Below are 18,003 nucleotides of genomic sequence, written 5' to 3'. Positions count from 1 at the left end.
GTCAAGGACCAGTGAACAGGCTGAGTCTTCCTTGTGCAGTCTGTCTGTCCTCTCTCCAGCCTGCTTTCCTCCCGTGTCCATTTGTATGTGAGTTTATCTCTTTCTGAAACAGGCCAGCGCCGTCCATTTCCCCTAATAATTTTCTTTACCAGGTCGATAAATTAAGCAATAGCCTTGTTTTCTTGTCTCTCCCCACAAAACTTTTATTTTATTTATTTTTTGTTTTTTGGGTACCAGGAATTGAACTCAGGGGCACTTGGCCACTGAGCCCCATCCCCAGCCCTATTTGGTATTTTATTTAGAGACAGGGTCTCATTGAGTTGCTTAGGGCCTCGCTTTTGCTGAGGCTGACTTTGAACTCGCCATCCTCCTGCCTCAGCCTCCTGAGTCCCTGGGATGACAGGTGTGCGCCCGTTGTGCCTTGCTTCCCCACAGAACTTTATATCGCAGTATTTATTTTATTGAAGGAGCAATAGGGAACGCCTTCGCACTTTCTCGTATAATTATTTTTGTTGTTGGAGTCTAATAAGAAAGCGAAAAGTCACAGACGCCCATGGCTTGATGTGTTTTCACAGTGGGATTCGTGTTCAGATCACAAATGGGCCCTCTCGGCTCCTGGAATCTGTCCCGTGTCCGCTCCCCTTCACCACTGTCCCTGGAGACTACTGGCTGTGTTCTGACCTCTGATACTGTCAGTTAGTTCCTCTGTTCCTGCGTTTTCTGTTGATGAGAGCAGGCTGAGCTCTCCTGTGTTGGGCATTCTCGCCCGGCTTGTCCTTCTCCAGCTTGGTTGAGGTGTCATTGACCAGTGCAAATTCTACGTATTCACAGGAGGCATGACGTTGGCCTGTCTCTTCCTGTAACACCTTTATTGAGATATAATTCCACAGTGCACAGTTCACCCATCAAAAGTGTACAGTTCAGTGCTTTGTAACGAGTTCCCAGGGTTGCACAACCACGATCATGGTTCATTGAAGAATAGTTTCATTCCCGCCACCTCCTAGAAAACAAAGCCACATACCAGCCAGGTGTGGTAGCACACACCTGTAATCCCAGCAGCTCAGAGGCTGAGGCAGGAGGATCGCGGATTCAAAACCAGCCTCAGTAATGGTGAGGCGCTAAGCAACTCAGTGAGTCCCTGTCTCTAAATAAAATTCAAAATAGGGCTGGGGATGGGGCTCAGTGGTTAAGTGCCCCTGGGTTCAGTCCCTGGTACCAAAAAAATCACAACCCCTATATTAAGTCACTCCCATCACCTCCCAACCCAAGCCCTCTTGCACATCACAGCCTCAGTCAACCGCTGATCTACTTTCTGTGTCTGCAGATGTTTTCACTCTGGATTTTCTATTCACATGGAACTAGGGGGTCTTTCGTGCCTGACTTCTTCCACTTCGCACACTCACAGGGTTCAGCCACATGGTAACACGTATCAGCCCGCCAGTCCTTTTTATGGCTACGTAATATTCCATCATGTCTCTGGTTTTTAATGCAGAAAAATATCCTTGTGGATTACGGACTCCGAAGAATCACATTCCTGATCGCCCAAGAGGTCAGTCAAAGCTGTCAGGTCTTCTGTGCTAGTCTTTTCCATTCTCTGAACCTCGGAGTTTATTTTGGTCCATATTTTGTAGGTGAGGGTAGAAGCGACCCGTTATTAGAAAACACTTTTCAAACGATTCATTCTGAAAGCAAAATGGTTCATTGTTAATGATCACAAAATAAATAGAGAGGATAGTTCATGGAGTCTTGTTTGATCTAATCGTCTTTTCTGTGGGTTTCTTTTTGCAGAAAGAATTTCCCAAGTTTTTCACGTTCAGAGCAAGAGATGAGGTATGAACCAAAGCAGCGAAGTGTGTGCTCCCGCCACTGGCTTCTTTGATATTGAAGAGGATTGTCCCCAGTCCTCGAGGCCTGCTCGTTTTCTAGAACATGGCAACTGCTGTGTATACTCCAGTTTTTGGGGGGAGTTATATTTCCCATGAGAACCCCATGTTTCCTGCAGGGAGCTCAGACCCTCGGGCTCCTCCTCTTTCCACCTCCTCTGAGTTGTCGTGTTCGGAGGATCCTCAGTAAGACAGTTCTCCAGCCTCCTTTCCTCATCTTCCTGACCAGTGGTCGGCAAAGTATGACTTGCATACCAGCTGCCTGTTGTATAAATAAAGTTTTATTGGAACACAGCAGCCACACAGGCATTCGATCACCTAGTGTCTCCGTGGCCTTCAGGCAGAGGCAGCAGAGTTGAGGGGTGAGCCGGGAGCTGTGTGGTTCATCAGCCCGAACAGGCCGCGTCTGGCCCTTGGGTGTTTCTTGCTCCCTAGTCGAGCAGGTGGGCTTGTCCCCAGCACCAGTTCAGGACCCTGCCACGCTCAGCATTTTGCATTGTGATTTATCCAAAGCGCAGCTTTTTTTTAGGTTCTTCATTTTTCCTCTTGTTCCATCTCCAGCCCTGTCAGTTGCTTCCTTTTGGGGATCAATTCCCACCAAGAAACCTGGGTCAGTGACATCTTGAGGACTGTGTGCCATGAGAGCGGCCTCCTCATGCTGGCAGGTGCTGGGGACCAGTCGGCTCCCCCAGGAGCCAAGAGCGCTCCCAGCACCCCAGTCTTACAACACTTTGTGCAAAACCCCAAATCTCAGGAGCCTTGGGGACCGTTCACAATTAGGGGACACAATGAATGCCACATCCCTGAGCACCGTGGTCTGCAGGAGAGGGCCTGGACCTCAGGGCATGGAGTTGCGTTGTTGGACTCTGTATTGTGTGTGTGTGTGTGTGTTTGTCTGTCTGTCTGTCTCATCCGCCCTTTCTCTGGCGGCTACAGTTTGCAGAAGATCGCATTTACCGCCACCTGGAGCCCGCGCTGGCCTTCCAGCTGGAGCTCAGCCGCATGCGTAACTTTGACCTGACGGCGGTGCCCTGTGCCAACCACAAGATGCACCTGTACCTGGGCGCTGCCAAGGTGGAGGAGGGGGCGGAAGTGACGGACCACAGGTTCTTCATCCGCGCCATCATCAGGCACTCGGACCTGATCACCAAGGTAAGGGGCGCAGGCGTTTCTGCCTCCTCTGGTCCCTCAGGCCCTGGCCTTCCTTTCCCAAGTTCCTCCTCTGAGCTGCACGCTGGGGACTTGAGGACATGCTGGGTGCACGCAGCTCTGCCCATGTGACACAGCTGTGGCAGGAGGTGGACAGCAGGTGGCCTATTTTGTCCCAGCGCGGGCTCTTGGGTCACTGTGTTGATGGTGGGATTCTCTCTGTGTGAGATGAAAGTTGAAGAGACAGAACGAGACTGGTTCATTCAGGGAACTTCTTATATTTGCTGGTTGAGTGATCATTTTTGAATTATTTCTTGCTTTTCGGAAAATAACCCACGATCATACTGTAAAAATCTCAACCAATCCTGAACACTATTTCTTAAAGATCAAGTGACAGGACCCAGAATTCTGCCATGAGGGGCTGGCCCTGTGCATGACTCTCCCAAACCTGATTCCACCCAAAGTCAGGGCTCCAGTGTTGCAGATAGAGCTCAGGGTGCAAGATCATCTGGGAACTGTCACCTTTTCTATGGACAGTTACTTACAGACCTTCTCCAGTGATAATGAAGATTGATCCATGGTGTGTGCGACAGCCTTGCATGGACGAGAGTGTGTGTGTGTGTGTGTGTGTGTGTGTACAGTATGTTTTTTTGGTACCAGGGATTCAACTCAGGGGCACTTGACCACTGAGCCCCATCCCCAGCCCTATTTTGTATTTTATTTAGAGACCGGGTCTCACTGAGTTGCTTAGCACCTCACTTTTGCTGAGGCTGGCTTTGAACTTGGCATCCTCCTGCCTCAGCCTCCCAGGCCACTGGGATGACAGGCGTGCGCCACCGCGCCTGGCTATGGTATCTGTTTTAAAATCCAGTTCCTTCTTGACAGTTATTGAGTTAATCTCAGGTTTTTGCTCCTTCAGTCGAAGAGATGTCTGGACTTTATCATTGTTCAGGAATGGTGAGGCCAGGGGGTCAGGACGTGACTGTCATTGGAGAGCTAGTGTCTCACCATCCTAAGAAGGGCCTTGGCCCACCATGGGGGGTACGTGGGCAAGCACTGACCTTGGTCAGGTGGTTGAAGGAGTGAAGAGAAAAAGTGGGCAGAAAACTTTGTGTGTGTGTGTGGGTTTTGAAGGAAGGCAGGAAGGAACAGGGAGGCGCAGGTTGGCTGGTCCCAGCGGGTGGGGCACAGGGCTGCCCCTAGTTGTCCTGGCCCCAGCGGTGAGGGGGGCAGGTGGACGGGGCCTGGGCTGTGAGCCAGTGAAGGCCATGTTTGGATTTGGGCTCTGGGTCAATTTACATGTAAAAATCCCACTCCCTGGACAGTCGTGGGCCATCTCTAGGAATGGCAGCCCTGGGAGGGCCAGTCACCCTGCCCTGATGTCCCCGCATCAGATACAGCAAGCTGAAGCCTGGCGGATGTGCCATGCAGCCCGGGCGAGGGGACGGGGCTCCGTGGGGCTCTTGGAGGAGGGGAGCATTTCCTCTCCAAGGGTGAATTTCCGGCCCGAGGCTGTGTCCTGAGCCGCTGTCCCTCGGCCTCTCCAGGAAGCCTCTTTCGAGTACCTGCAGAACGAGGGCGAGCGGCTGCTCCTCGAGGCCATGGACGAGCTGGAGGTGGCCTTCAACAACACCAGCGTGCGCACCGACTGCAACCACATCTTCCTCAACTTCGTGCCCACCGTCATCATGGACCCCTCCAAGGTCACGCCCTGGGGCTCTCAGCGCGGGGCCTTCTCACTGGGCTCCTCCCATCATGTGGCTCTGGGGCTCTGTCTCTTGGCCCTTGAGACCCGAGGCCCTGGATGATGTCCCTGCCCGAGCCTCCGTCACCCCAGGAGAGCCAGCCTTCCGTGGTCCCTGCTGGTGCAGCTTAGCCACACCCTGTGAAGCCGCCTTGGCCATGAGGGTGGCATGCATGCCAGGCACACCTCGCACAGTAGAATTTGCAAGAATTTCCCGGGTTTCAGGATCTGCAGGGGATGGGGTGGAGTGTGGGGACCATGAACACCCAGAGTCTGGCTGAGCTGTTCGGTTGACTGTTACGGTGGGGACCCTGGGATGAGAAGGATCCCAGCGCACCTGTGGGGCGCAGAGGGGCCACCAGACCCCTGACCCCACTGGTCCTCGTATTTCCAGGAGAAAACTGCGAAGCCTTGAGAGGCACAGGAAGATGGGACCATGTGGGAGCGCCAGTTCTGTCACCTGTCAGCCTCTGTCTCCTCCACCTGTCAGTGGGGGATAAAGATTCCTGCCTGTAGCGGGGGTGGTTGGTGTTGGAGCACTTGCCTAGCGTGCGTGAGGCCCTGGGCTTCGTCCCCAGCATTGCGCGCACATACACACACACACACACACACATACACACAGGCTCCTTGCTGTGTGCACAGAGGAGGACGTGAGAACCTGGGTTCTCAGTACTCAGCAGGGCGCCCTGGGTTGCTAATGGCTCATATTTTGCCGGGTGGTTCTGGGTCCCAGGTGGTCAGTGTCTCACTGCCCACTGCCACTGGTGCCATTGCAAGCGGGTGCGTGGAATGGCCTCTGAAAGGGCTTGCTCTGCTTCGGGGCAGATCGAGGAGTCGGTGCGCTCCATGGTCATGCGCTATGGCAGCCGGCTGTGGAAGCTCCGCGTGCTGCAGGCCGAGGTCAAGATCAACATCCGCCAGACCACCTCGGGCAGCGCCGTTCCCATCCGCCTGTTCATCACCAACGAGTCGGGCTACTACCTGGACATCAGCCTCTACAAGGAAGTGACTGACCTCAGATCCGGAAACGTAAGGCCCAGGGGGCGGACCACGGGGGTCCAAGTCGAAGCCGAGGCAGGCTGCTGGGGACCAAGGCAGGTTAAAATGACCCCTAGGGGCCCTCTGGCTGGCCTTGCAGACTGTGGCAGCTCTGTGATGTTCCATGAGTGAATAGCTCCAGGTTGGGATGACGGGCGGTTCCCAGTGATGCCTCCTGGGCAGGATCCCAGATCTCCAAAGCCCAGTCACCCCGCAGCCCTCCTCCGGATGAGATGCGGAGGCTCTTTTTGGTTATGATGCGGCCCGTACACCAGGTCACCTAGGCAGATAGACATTTCCCCCCATCATTCTATCAAACAGGCTCCAGGAAAGTAAATCAGACATCCTTTTGACTGCCATTCTATGTATATGTGAATATTTTTATTTTGAAATAATCAGACTCAAGAGGTTGCAAAAAAAAAATCTGCACACCTGTAATCCCAGCCTGTAATCGGAAGCCTGAGGCAGGAGGATTCCAAGTTCAAGGCCAAGGCCAGCCTTGGCAGTCTCAAAATGAAAAAAAAGAACTATCTCAAAGAACAGAAAGGCTGGGATATACCCAGTGGTAGAGCGTCCCTGGTTGAACCCCCAGGGCTGGACAGAATAAAAGTTGCTAAAATGATACAGAACACGAACCACAAAACCTTTTCCAGTGATGTCCTTTGCCAACCCTGAGTGTGTCACCCACCCAGGAGATTGACATGGGCGCAGTACCATCCCCCAAATGCAGCTCTGAGGGCTGGCTGGGGCTCGGTGGTAGCGTGCTTGCCTGGCATGTGTGAGGCCTTGGGTTCCACCCTCAGCACCACATAAAAAGGAAATAAAGACATTGTGTGTCCACCTACAATTAAAATATATTTTTTTAAAAATGCACATCTGGTTCAAATCAGCAGTTTTTGTGAGCACTTTGGCCTGTATTTGGGTGTGTCAGACCTGCGTGTTTGGGACCAGGAGTCTCATGTTTGGAGCTGTCCCCGTGTCCTCCTGTTCTGGTTGTCCCCCCTGGTGAAGAGGAGAACACAAACACTCCCAAGCAGGAGGTCCCTCTGGTGACACCTGCTGTGCCCCCTGCCCTGAGCTGTCCCTGAAGGCTGGGTGGAGGTACCCAAGAGGAGGTGGCTCCTGGGGGCTGTCTGCCTCACTGTTGTCCTTTCTTCCTGATCCAGATCATGTTCCACTCTTTTGGGGACAAACAAGGGAACCTCCACGGGATGCTCATCAACACCCCCTACGTCACCAAGGATCTGCTTCAGGCCAAGCGCTTCCAGGCACAGTCCCTGGGGACCACCTACGTGTACGACTTCCCGGAGCTGTTCAGGCAGGCAAGTCCCCCGGGGCCTGTCCCCGACCCCACGGGACCCACCCCCAACTCGGCTGTACTTGTGAGATCCCGTCTGAACAGGGTCTTCATGACTGCAAGTGTTTCTTTTTTCCCAAAAAATAAGGCTGATTTTTATCCCCATGATAAAATGATATAGTGCAAAAACTTTAGCAAAAAAAAAAAAAATGAAGAAGAAAAGGAACTCATCATTCCACACCCTGTAACAGATGGCTTAACATTTTTATGTGTTTCCTCCTCTTTTTTTTTTTTTTGTGCTCATTTATGAAGCAACTGCTACTTTCCAGGCCCTAAAGCCAAATAGAGGAAGAAGAGGTTGGGGTCACTGATCTTGAGGGTTTTTTTTTTTAATATATTTTTTATAACTTTATTTATTTATATTTTACGTGGTGCTGAGGATCACACTCAGTGCCTCACCCGTGCTAGGTGAGTGCTCAGCCACTCAGCCCCAGCCCCAGCTCCGAGGATTGTTTAGTCTACTCTTACAACATGCTCTGGGCCCCGGGCTCGGTGGTGTGCACCTGGAGTCTCAGCCCCAGGGAAGCTGAATCAGGAGAATCCCTGGCGCCCAGGAGTTCAAGGCCAGCCTGGGGGACACAGCGAGACCTTGACTCAAAAAAAAAAAAAAAGAAAAAAAATTATGTATGATGCTCAAAATAACAATTTAGTGTGTTTCCTTCAAATACTTTTTCCTGTGCCTTTCTGTATGAAGAAAAGCCTGCAAAAGACTGAGCGTGCTGACGTGGGTGACGTCAGTGTCTTCCTATCCCTCCGTGGCCTTGTGAGGGACATACTTTGATCTGAGGTCAGGGACCTTCCTCTGTAGCAGCAAGGGTCAGTTCCTGCTGAGGCTTGTGTGTCAGGCCGGGGATCACAATAGAAGGCAGAGCTTCTCTTCAGAGCCACTGAGGCCTGGTGGATCCCAGATGGGTCCTTGGTTTCCTGTTTTTCCTGGGCAAGTTTCTTGACCTCTCTGGACCTCAGTTCCTCCTCTGTAAAATAAGGATAAGAAAAGTACCTACTTTACAAGGTTGTGGGAGGAATGCATATATCCAGTAGGTGCTTAATAAATGGGAAATTTCCTGTTGAAGGATGCCAATGTATCTTTTTGCCTGTGACCTCAGAGGCCACGGTGAAGGAGCTTGACTACACCATGAGGAAATCTATGTCATGCATTTGAACTTAGATGAAAGGAAAACACATCTTACCAAAACTGACTAGGGAGGAAACAGAAAATCGGATCTGAATAGATTATGAGCATCAAATCAGTCAGATTAATAGTTTATGAAACCTACCCACTAAAATTTGGCTCAGAGAGTTTTAAAACAATTTCTATCAAAACTCTCCAGCAAGGCCGGGTGCGGTGGTGCACACCTGTCATCCCAGCAGCTCTGGAGGCCGAGGCAGGAGGATCGTGAGTTCAAACCCAGCCTCCACAAAAGTGAGGCCTAAGCCGCTCAGTGAGACCCTGTGGCTAAGTAAAATACAAAATAGGCCTGGGGATGGGGCTCAGTGGCAGAGCACTTGCCTAGCATTAGGTTTGATCCTCAGCACTACATATAAATAAATTCATAAATAAATAAAAGTATCCCGTCCATCTACAACTAAAAAAGTTTGAAAAGAAATTTAGGTCAGTTGGCTTTGTCTTGTGATTTGATATCAGGAACTCTCTTCATGCAATGTATCTTATTACTAGGTTAAGAAAAAAACTTAAAATTTCTCAATAGGTACAAAAATAAGGATTTGAAAAACATCTATTATGATGAAAAGTTTTAATAAACTAGAAGAAAATTTGTTTATCTTGGTAAAAGCTATCAATCTAAAAGTAATAGCACATAATGGTGAAATGTCAGCATTCTCTCTAAAGAAAGATCCAGGACAAAAAATAGCCATTGTCACCCCTTCTGTTCCACTTTTTTTTTTTTTTAACCTAAGTTCCTGGCCAGTGAAATAATCAGAAAAAAGAAATAAAAGGTATTTAAGACTGGAAAGAGAAAAGCAAAATGGTGGGTTTTGCAGAAGATATAAATGTCTATAGGAAATCCAGAAGAATTGATAGAACCCATTAGAGAATATACAGCAAGATTGCAAGACCAGTATACAGGAAGTCAGCAGTGAGTATGCAGTGAACTTGGGAAACAAATACCATTCACCATCAAGTGACTTAGCTGGGCCTGGTGGCTTACTCAGATAATCCCAGTGGCTCAGGAGGCTGAGGCAGAAGGATTGTGAGTTCAAAGCCAGCCTCAGCAACTTAATGAGACCCTGCCTGTTAATAAAATATGAAAAAGGGCTGGGGATGTGGCTCAGTGGTTAAGCACTCCTGGGTTCAATCCCTCGTACCACTAATAATTAAAAAATGAACTAACTCTAAGTTAACTCAGGACTAAATCAAGCAAAAAGCATAGAAGAGAAATTTTTCTTTATGAAGTATATTTTAAAACTTCATTGAGATACTTTAAACCTAAATAAATGGAGAGAGATACCATGCTCATAAATGCTAGGGAGCTTTAATATTGTGAAGATGTTAGTTCCTTCCAAATTAATAAACTCAGTATACTTCCAGAGTTTTCTAGTGAAGTTTGAGAAGCTGAGCCTCAAGTATTTATAGAAAAACAAAAGCTTGCGAATAGCAAAAGCAGTTTTGAAAAAGAACAAAGTCAGGCGCACGTACCTTGGCAGATGTCGTGACTTATTTTGAAGCTGCAGTAATTAGGATGATGTGGTGCCCTGGGCTGGAGCTGAGCTGATGGACCAGTGGGACAGAACCCAGAGCCTGGACTCAGACCCACTCCTAATTCACGGGACACAGGGGTGGTATTGCGCATGGCCAGGGGGCGAGCTCTAGCTACCTAACGGGAAAAAGCAAATTTGATAAACAAACATAAATTTCAAGAAGATTAAAGCCACATGAAATCAGTTTGTGTGTAGCATAAACTACACAGAAAAAGACCCATAAATTGAATCACATTAAAACTTAAAATTAAAACTTGCCGGGTGAGATGGCACACGCCTATGATCCCATTGGCTTGGGAGGCTGAGGCAGGAGGATGGTGGGTACAAAGCCAGCCTCAGCAACTTAACGAGACCCCTGTCTTGTTATTTAGAGACCCTGTCTAAATAAATAAGACCTAAATAAATATGAAAAAGGGCTGGGGATGTGACTCAGTGGTAGAGCGCTCGCCATGTATGTGTGAGGCGCTGGGTTCCATCCTCAGCACCACATGAAAAAATAAGTAAAAAAAATAAAGTGTTGTGTCCATCTATAACTAAAAAAAATTTTTTTAAATAGGGGCAAGGGTTATCCACAGGAATCTTGAGAAAAAGAAACTTGTAGTCAGCAGATGCTCAAAGGCACATCCCTCACTAAGAGTGGGTGAGACGCAGGTGGGACACCCGTAGGGTTTCATAGCCAGCAGGTGGGTAAACATTTAAACAGTTAACAAAACCAGACGTTGGAGATGATGTGGCATAGAGGAGCTCTTATCCAGTCTTGCTGAGCTTCTGCAGGGGTTCAAAAACTCAGGGAGGTATACAGTAGGCTCAAGTAAAGTGAAAGCTTCACATGCCTGAGGCCCAGAAGTTCCTAGGGGTGTGTGTGTGTGTGTGTGTGTGTTACCTGTGTATGGACATATACGTACACCTGGAGAAACTCTCACCTGTAAGAAGAGGCTCTGAGAATTCACCATAGCACTATTGATAACACAGAGTGCTGGATACCTGGGGACAACCTCAGCAGGGTTATAAATAAATAGTGCTATATTCCCCTTACAGAAAACTGGGACAGAGGGATTGTGAAATAAACGAGAGCTAAATGTACCAATATTATAAATCTCTCAAGTGTAATGGAGAGTAAAATAAGTCAGTTGCAGAAAGATGTGTTTTCGTGAGATACCATTTATGTCAAGTTTGTCACACGAAATAATATGATGTGTCTTCACATCATACATGTATGCATGTATGATAAAGCAAAATTAAAAGCGTACCCAGGGCTGGCGGGTAGACACTAAATTCAAGATAATGATTTGCAGGGATTTGGAAGAAGGAAGAGGGAAGGTGGGGGAGGGATGCACCAGGGACTCTTATCTTCTTTCTTTAAAAAAATCTTAAGCAGAGCTGGGCACAAGCATGTGCACTTGTGTTCCCAGCTTCTCAGGAGGCTGAGGCAGGAGGATCTTTCAAATCCAGAAGTTCAAGACCAGCCTGGGCAACATAACAAGGCCCTGCCCCCACCCACCCCCCGAAAATCTTAAGCAAATATGAAAAGATTTAAGCCATTGGATAGGGACCAGGTGTTTATTATTCTGCATGCTTTTTATTTTCTCCTGGTATGCTTTAAATGTTTTATTATTAAAAAGGAGAAAGAACTAGGAAATTCACCCTTCTTTTGTGACAACCGGGAAGGGCAGTACCTCTCTACCGATGATGTTTTTCCTCTTTTCTCCCCTCTCCCAGGCTCTTTTTAAACTGTGGGGTTCCCCGGAGAAGTACCCTAAAGACATCCTGACCTACACGGAATTAGTGCTGGACTCTCAGGGCCAGCTGGTGGAGATGAACCGGCTGCCAGGTGGAAACGAGGTGGGCGTTGGCAGAGCCTGCTACCCGCCTGTGTCAGCCTTTCCAAGACGTTTCCTAGGAAGAAAGAAACCGCTTTCTTTATGCACCGGTGTCCCTTGCAGGTGGGCATGGTGGTCTTCAAAATGAGGTTCAAGACCCAGGAGTATCCAGAAGGCCGGGATGTGATCGTCATCAGCAACGACATCACTTTCCGCATCGGGTCCTTTGGCCTGGGGGAGGATCTTCTCTACCTGAGGGCGTCCGAGATGGCCCGGGCCGAGGGCATCCCCAAGATCTATCTGGCCGCCAACAGCGGGGCCCGCATCGGCTTGGCTGAAGAGATCAAACACATGTTCCAGGTGGCTTGGGTGGACCCCGAAGACCCCCACAAGGTACGTCTGGGAGCTGGGGTGGCAGTGTGGGGCAGACTAGCTGGTATACAGCCAATGTCCTCAGTGCAAAACCTGAAATTGAAAATGCTTCAACATTCAAAACTTTTTGAGGTACCCACCTGAAACCCCAAGTGCAACTTTCTACGCCTGACTCGGGACAAGTGACAGTCAACAGGCAGGTGCACTAAAAATATGGAATGAAATTACCTTCAGCCTCTGAGTCCCCGGTGTAAACAAAACAGAAATGAATTCTGTGTTGAGACCTGGGTCCGAGCCCAGGATACCCCATTTATCTATGGAAATCTTCCAGTCTGAAAAAAATCCAAACCCCAAACAAGACATGTCCAGCCTCTCCTATATGGTGTGTGGGGCTGATGGCACCTGTAAGATGACAGGAAAAAAAGCCCAGCCTTTTAAATGTCTGAAGTACATATCCCACCGAGAGACGAAGTGCCTGTGTGAGTCTCATAGTCTACCAGTGTCGCTGGGATTAGGAAGAAGTATCTCAGGCCTCTTGGAGGGACGATAATGAAAACAATTATTAATACTTATTAATACTGCGTGCTGAGCTTCTCCTGAATGCGTGAGTGAGGGAAAGCACCGTCCCTGGGCTCAGGAAGCTCTTAGATGTCACCTGGGGACATGCAGACCCCATTGCAATGAAAGGCAAGATGAATGGGAGAAAAGTCCACCTGTCCTGATCTGAGACCACAGGGGACACCTGTCCTTCCCAACCGGAGGCTGGGGTGCTGCTCCCTCGACCAAGGGGACAAAATTTATTTGGGGGACAGCAAAGAAAGAAAATTCTGTTCTTGTAGAAGTTGACCATCCCTAATCCAAAAATCCCAAATCCAAAATGATCCCAAATCTGAAGCTTTTTGACCATGGATAGGATGCCACCAGGAAGCTCCCACACCTGACCTCTTGATGGAAAAGCACAAAGTTCCTCAAACGTGGAATCGTGCTCCCTCTGGCCTGTGTGTGCAGGGCCACATGAAACAGAAGAATTTCCCATTCCATCTCCGAGACATTATGTGGCTGAGATTTCAGATATTCCAAGATTTGAAAATGTCTAAATTGTGGCACTTCTGGTCCCAAACACTTTGGATAAGCCGGAGCCCACCCTCAGGCTGCAACTGCGTGTTGACAGGAGGGTTCTGACGGGGTCTCCTGGATGTCCTGTTGTTAACGTCTACCCCGCCATGTGGTGGGGATGGGCTCACAGGCTCACTGAAGTGTGTTTTTAAGGGATTCAGATACCTGTACCTGACGCCCCAAGACTACACCAGAATCAGCGCCCTGAATTCCGTCCACTGCAAACACATCGAGGAGGGCGGGGAATCCAGGTGAGTGACTTACCAGGGCCCCTGATTTCACTTGTGGTCACCTCTGCTTGTAACGGGGACTCCATCTCTGCTTCCGGGCCTGAGGCAGTACCCTCCAGTGGGTGCTGTTGGTCCCCTTTCTCAATTGCCATGATGTCCCAGGAGCTAGAGGCTCCCTTTACCCCCCAGTTATCCAAATTGGTGCCGTGGTAATCTGGGAAGGAACGGGTGAGAGGCAAGGGTCAGGTCTTTGAGGGTGTCAGAGGCTCCTGCCTGTCTTTTCTGGGGAAAACCCTGTTTATTTGTCTTAATGGGTTGACCAGAGAATTTCCCAGATGTGATTTTCTGAATGATATGTGGGGGGAAACTTTAATTTTTTTTTTTAATTTCCATAGTCAATTAAGTTTAAGAAAGTCGAGAAAGTTTTGAGAAGCTCCAAGTGAAATGGGGTCTAATAACCTCCTTCCTGCCGGCCTTCTCAGAGCCTTTAACACACCACAGTGCTCTGTGAATTCCTAACAGGGTTTGGCTAACCGGTACTTCTCGTTTCATGAGATCTTGGTTGATGAACTGTGTACCCCCATCTCTCTGGAGACCAAAAGCTGGTCTAGACTGCTCTGGAGCAATGAGGGGTGGGGAGGATAGTCGGCCGAGAGCCCCTGGGGGAGAGTGACGTCTGTTGAACTTGACCTTTAGACGGTTTAGTGCCAAACCTGAGGGTCCTCACCCTGTGCTTTCCCGTCATCCTGTTCCAGTCCCTTTCCTCACTCATCCCTCCTGCTCTGGGGCCTTGGGAGACACACCCCCTTGAACTTTGGGGGGACAGTGTTCAGTCTTTCACCCACGCTTGGCTCCTAAGGTACGTCATCACCGACATCATCGGGAAGGATGACGGCCTGGGCGTGGAGAACCTGAGGGGCTCGGGCATGATTGCTGGGGAGTCCTCCCTGGCCTACGAAGAGATCGTCACCATCAGCATGGTGAGCACCCCTGATTTCTTTTCTATTACAGAAACTGTGCGGTTGTCACAGAAGTCGAGGGACTTGGCTGTGAGCCCTAGGTGACATCACGCAGCTCCACTAGGGACCCACACATAGCCACTCCTAGTTTGCACCCATCTTACAGTGTTTTAAAGCCAACTCTCCTAGCAGGTCTCTTCACCCAGTAGCCCGTCTAGTCCCAAGTTTTCAGTTCTGTGACTATTTCTACAAAACGGACACAGTGCGTTAAAACAGGTGGGAATCACAATCCAAAGCTTATTGTGTGATTTACTGTCATTAGTAATATGAGTGAATATTATCACTATTACTTTTCTCCAAAGAATAAAACTCTCAAAATAGATTTATTTCAACATTACCTAAGTGGAATGTTGGTTGCTCAGTTTCCATAAATGGGACGATGGGACATAATGGGCTTCAGGGTGGACCCTTAATGGAGAAGAATCTTTCCCCCATTTATATAACCTCAATCCTATTAATACAACCCAATAAAACCCACAGTTCTTTAATATCAGAACTCAGTTTTTTTTCCTGGTACCAGGGATTGAACTCAGGGGCCCTGGACCACTGAGCCCCATCCCCAGCCCTATTTGGCATTTTATTTAGAGACAGGGTCTCACTGAGTTGCTTAGTGCCTCGCTTTTGCTGAGGCTGACCCTGAACTCGCCATCCTCCTGCCTCAGCCTCTTGAGCCACTAGGACTATAGGCACTACTGGGTGCCCATCAGAACCCAGTTTGTGCCGCAGTCCGGCTGAGCAAAATAGCCGGGAGGTGACAAGCAACTTGAAGGTTGAAGTGGGAACTGCTTTATTGCAGGGAAACTCAGTGGGAACTGAGCGGGCACTCAAGGTAGCGAGAGCCGCTTTATTGCAGGACGGCAGAGGTATATATACACAGCTTGACTCAATTAACATCATCCAGATACAGCAATCAGCCAATAAGGAGTCCCCACCATCTTGATGGCTCGGTGACATTGCCTCACAAACCACTCCTCCTGGCAAACTGCCAGGTGCCATCTTGACTTGGTTGTGGCCTCCAACAAGTTTGTTTGTTTGTTTTATTTTTATTTATTTATTTCTCAATGTGGTGCTGAGGATCGAACCCACGCTAGGCAAGTGCTGTACCACTGAGCTCCAACCCAACCCTGGCAGAACCCAGTTTTAACAGTTAGCCTTTTGTAGTTGGTTTGTTTGAGTCTGGGTCCAATCTTATCTTTTTTTTTAAATTTTTTTTTTTTTGGTTGGACACAACACCTTTATTTCGTTTATTTATTTTTATGTGGTTCTGAGGATCAAACCCGGGTCCCGCCTGTGTGAGGCGAGCGCTCCACTGCTGAGCCACAACCCCAGCCCTGCAATCTTCTCTTATTTTAAAGGTGTTAAGGGTTTAGAAAAACCTTTAACCTGACTTTAACTGGTATAAAATGAATATTTCCTCCTCCCACACACCCCCCATGACCTTTCCAAAAAACGTCCCCTGCTTCTTGTCGTAGCCATACTGACAGTTCTCCTCAATGGTAAGCTGTCACTCAAGGCCTTACTGTTACACACGGTGTTGGAGCTCCATTTTCTACCTGGAAAATCAAGTCGGGCGTGAGTCTTTTTTAGGCTTGTTTCCTAGGTCCACATGAATAGCCCATCTCTTTGAATTTTGAACAGTTTGGGACTCATCCGAAGCCACAGGGTGGTACAGAGAATTCCCGGGTGCCCTTTGTCCAGCTCCCTGCCGACAGTATCCTACCTGCCACAGTGATTATCAAAACCAGGAAGGTGACGTGGCACAGGGCTGTGGGCCTGCTCCAGACCCTACCTGGATCTCCTCAGTTTCTGCTCACACTCCTGGATGTCCTTGTGTCTGGGCAAGAGAACCAGATCCCTTGTGAACAGCTGAGCTCAGAGGAGCTGCCCAGAGCGGCTGAGATCCCAGCCTCCCGTCTGCTGCTCTCCCTACAGCCCCTCCTCTTCTTGCTAGTCAGCTTTCTGTCAGGGCAACAGATACCCAGAAAATCAACTTACCAGGGCAAAAGGTTCATTTTGACTCACAGTTCAGGAGGGTCTAGTCCGTGATCAGTTGGCTTTGGGGCCGCGGCCAGGCAGCACACCATGGTGAAGGCCTGTGGCAGAGGGACATCTCTCTCACCTCATGGCCGGAAAGCCAGAGGGAGAGAGGAAGGGGCTGGGGTCCCACAGTCCCCTTTCAGGGTGTGTCCCTAGGGACCCAAGGCCCCCCCACCAGGCTCGCTCCCTCTTCAAGTTTTGCTAACCTCCCATATGGCCAGGCCGGGGACACGGAAGACCCACATGACAGCAGAAACCAAGCTGCACCCAGCCAGCGGCTCCAAGAATGAGCTTTGGTTTTGCTGTTTGGCCCCAGATCAGGTTGCCGTTGTCCAAGAGGTGACCTGCATTTGTGCCTTGCAGGCTGTTGAGTCCTTCCTCTCTGCGGGGTAGGGCGATGCCACCCTGTGGGGTTCAGAAGGGGTCCTGTCTCCTCAGGTGACCTGCCGCGCCCTCGGGATCGGGGCCTACTTGGTGAGGCTGGGCCAGCGGGTGATCCAGGTGGAGAACTCCCACATCATCCTCACGGGGGCCAGTGCCCTCAACAAGGTGACCCCGAGGGGCCCCGTGGAGGGTCGGGGGGCCAAGGGTCATTTAAAAATTTCATTGACCTCTGGTGGGAAATCTCTCCCAGTAGGTCTCATTCCTACCATGTGAGAGCTGTTGTTCCAATGTGTAATTATCTGGGCGCCTTCTGAGCCAAAATAAAATAAGTTTTAAGCTCCTCTGGTGGAACTATTTTACATTAAAAAATATTGAAATCGTGTAACTAATTAAAACAAATAAAAAATAAAAATAAATAAATTAAGATAAATTTTAAAAATATAGAAGTGGCAAGATGCTTTGTAGGAAACGGGACAAGGCACAATGACAAATGATTCCTGACGTCAGGTTCTGAGGTCACTGGTCTGGGTACGAGCTGGGTGGCAAAGGGTTAAAAGCTCCCGGTTGATTGTCGTGTGCAGCCGGGATTGAGACCCACTCTGGGCAAGGTGATTCCCAACAGATGGAAGGGGCCCTGGCCACGCAGGACTTTGCTAACCGCGTTGTGTCGAAGCAGGTGCTGGGAAGAGAGGTCTACACGTCCAACAACCAGCTGGGTGGCGTTCAGATCATGCACTTCAATGGCGTCTCCCACATTACCGTGCCGGATGACTTTGAAGGGGTCTACACCATCCTGGAGTGGCTCTCCTATATGCCAAAGGTGCAGGATCGCCCCTGGGCTTAGAGCCTAGAGGACTCTATCATCAAGCCCATTTGGGTGGTGTGGAGGGTGGTGGGTGGGAAGCCCTTCAGATGTGGCTGGGTTCATTCCCTCCTCCCTCCTGCCTCTCTGATACCCAGTCCTGTGCAAGCTGCTGGTTGCTGTTTTGGTGGAATCATAATGATTTTTTAAAAAGGAATGACCTTCACTCCCCGCCTTCATCAAATCCATTTGAATGGTGGAATGCACTCAGGACTCCCGAAACTGGATTTCAAAAGAATCCATAGAGCTAGCTCTTGCCTGGCATTTCCCAACC

General features: G+C 49.4%; 1 protein-coding gene across 5 annotated transcripts in view; it reads left to right on the top strand.

Annotated features, from left to right (window-relative positions):
- Positions 1-18,003, top strand: part of Acacb (acetyl-CoA carboxylase beta) — a 212,411-nt gene that overhangs the window by 93,467 nt on the left and 100,941 nt on the right. For 4 of the 5 annotated variants that reach the window (XM_046464308.2, XM_046464307.2, XM_046464309.2 and 1 more), the window contains 12 exons: positions 1,493-1,549; positions 1,789-1,830; positions 2,820-3,035; positions 4,580-4,735; positions 5,602-5,805; positions 6,981-7,136; positions 11,609-11,731; positions 11,833-12,102; positions 13,351-13,448; positions 14,287-14,407; positions 16,922-17,032; positions 17,544-17,687. The exons of the other annotated variant lie outside the window; for it this stretch is intronic. In XM_046464308.2, the coding sequence (XP_046320264.1) occupies positions 1,493-1,549; positions 1,789-1,830; positions 2,820-3,035; positions 4,580-4,735; positions 5,602-5,805; positions 6,981-7,136; positions 11,609-11,731; positions 11,833-12,102; positions 13,351-13,448; positions 14,287-14,407; positions 16,922-17,032; positions 17,544-17,687 (1,698 nt within the window). The remainder of the gene's footprint in view (positions 1-1,492; positions 1,550-1,788; positions 1,831-2,819; positions 3,036-4,579; positions 4,736-5,601; positions 5,806-6,980; positions 7,137-11,608; positions 11,732-11,832; positions 12,103-13,350; positions 13,449-14,286; positions 14,408-16,921; positions 17,033-17,543; positions 17,688-18,003) is intronic. 5 annotated transcript variants of the gene reach the window in all.

Source organism: Marmota monax, unplaced genomic scaffold (genome assembly GCF_021218885.2).
Source record: "Marmota monax isolate L192 unplaced genomic scaffold, Marmota_monax_Labrador192_F-V1.1 WCK01_AAM20220418_F8-fsc00269, whole genome shotgun sequence".
Lineage (NCBI taxonomy): Eukaryota > Metazoa > Chordata > Mammalia > Rodentia > Sciuridae > Marmota > Marmota monax.
The sequence above is the reverse complement of the archived record's forward strand: the minus strand, read 5'-3'. Positions and strand labels throughout refer to the sequence as shown.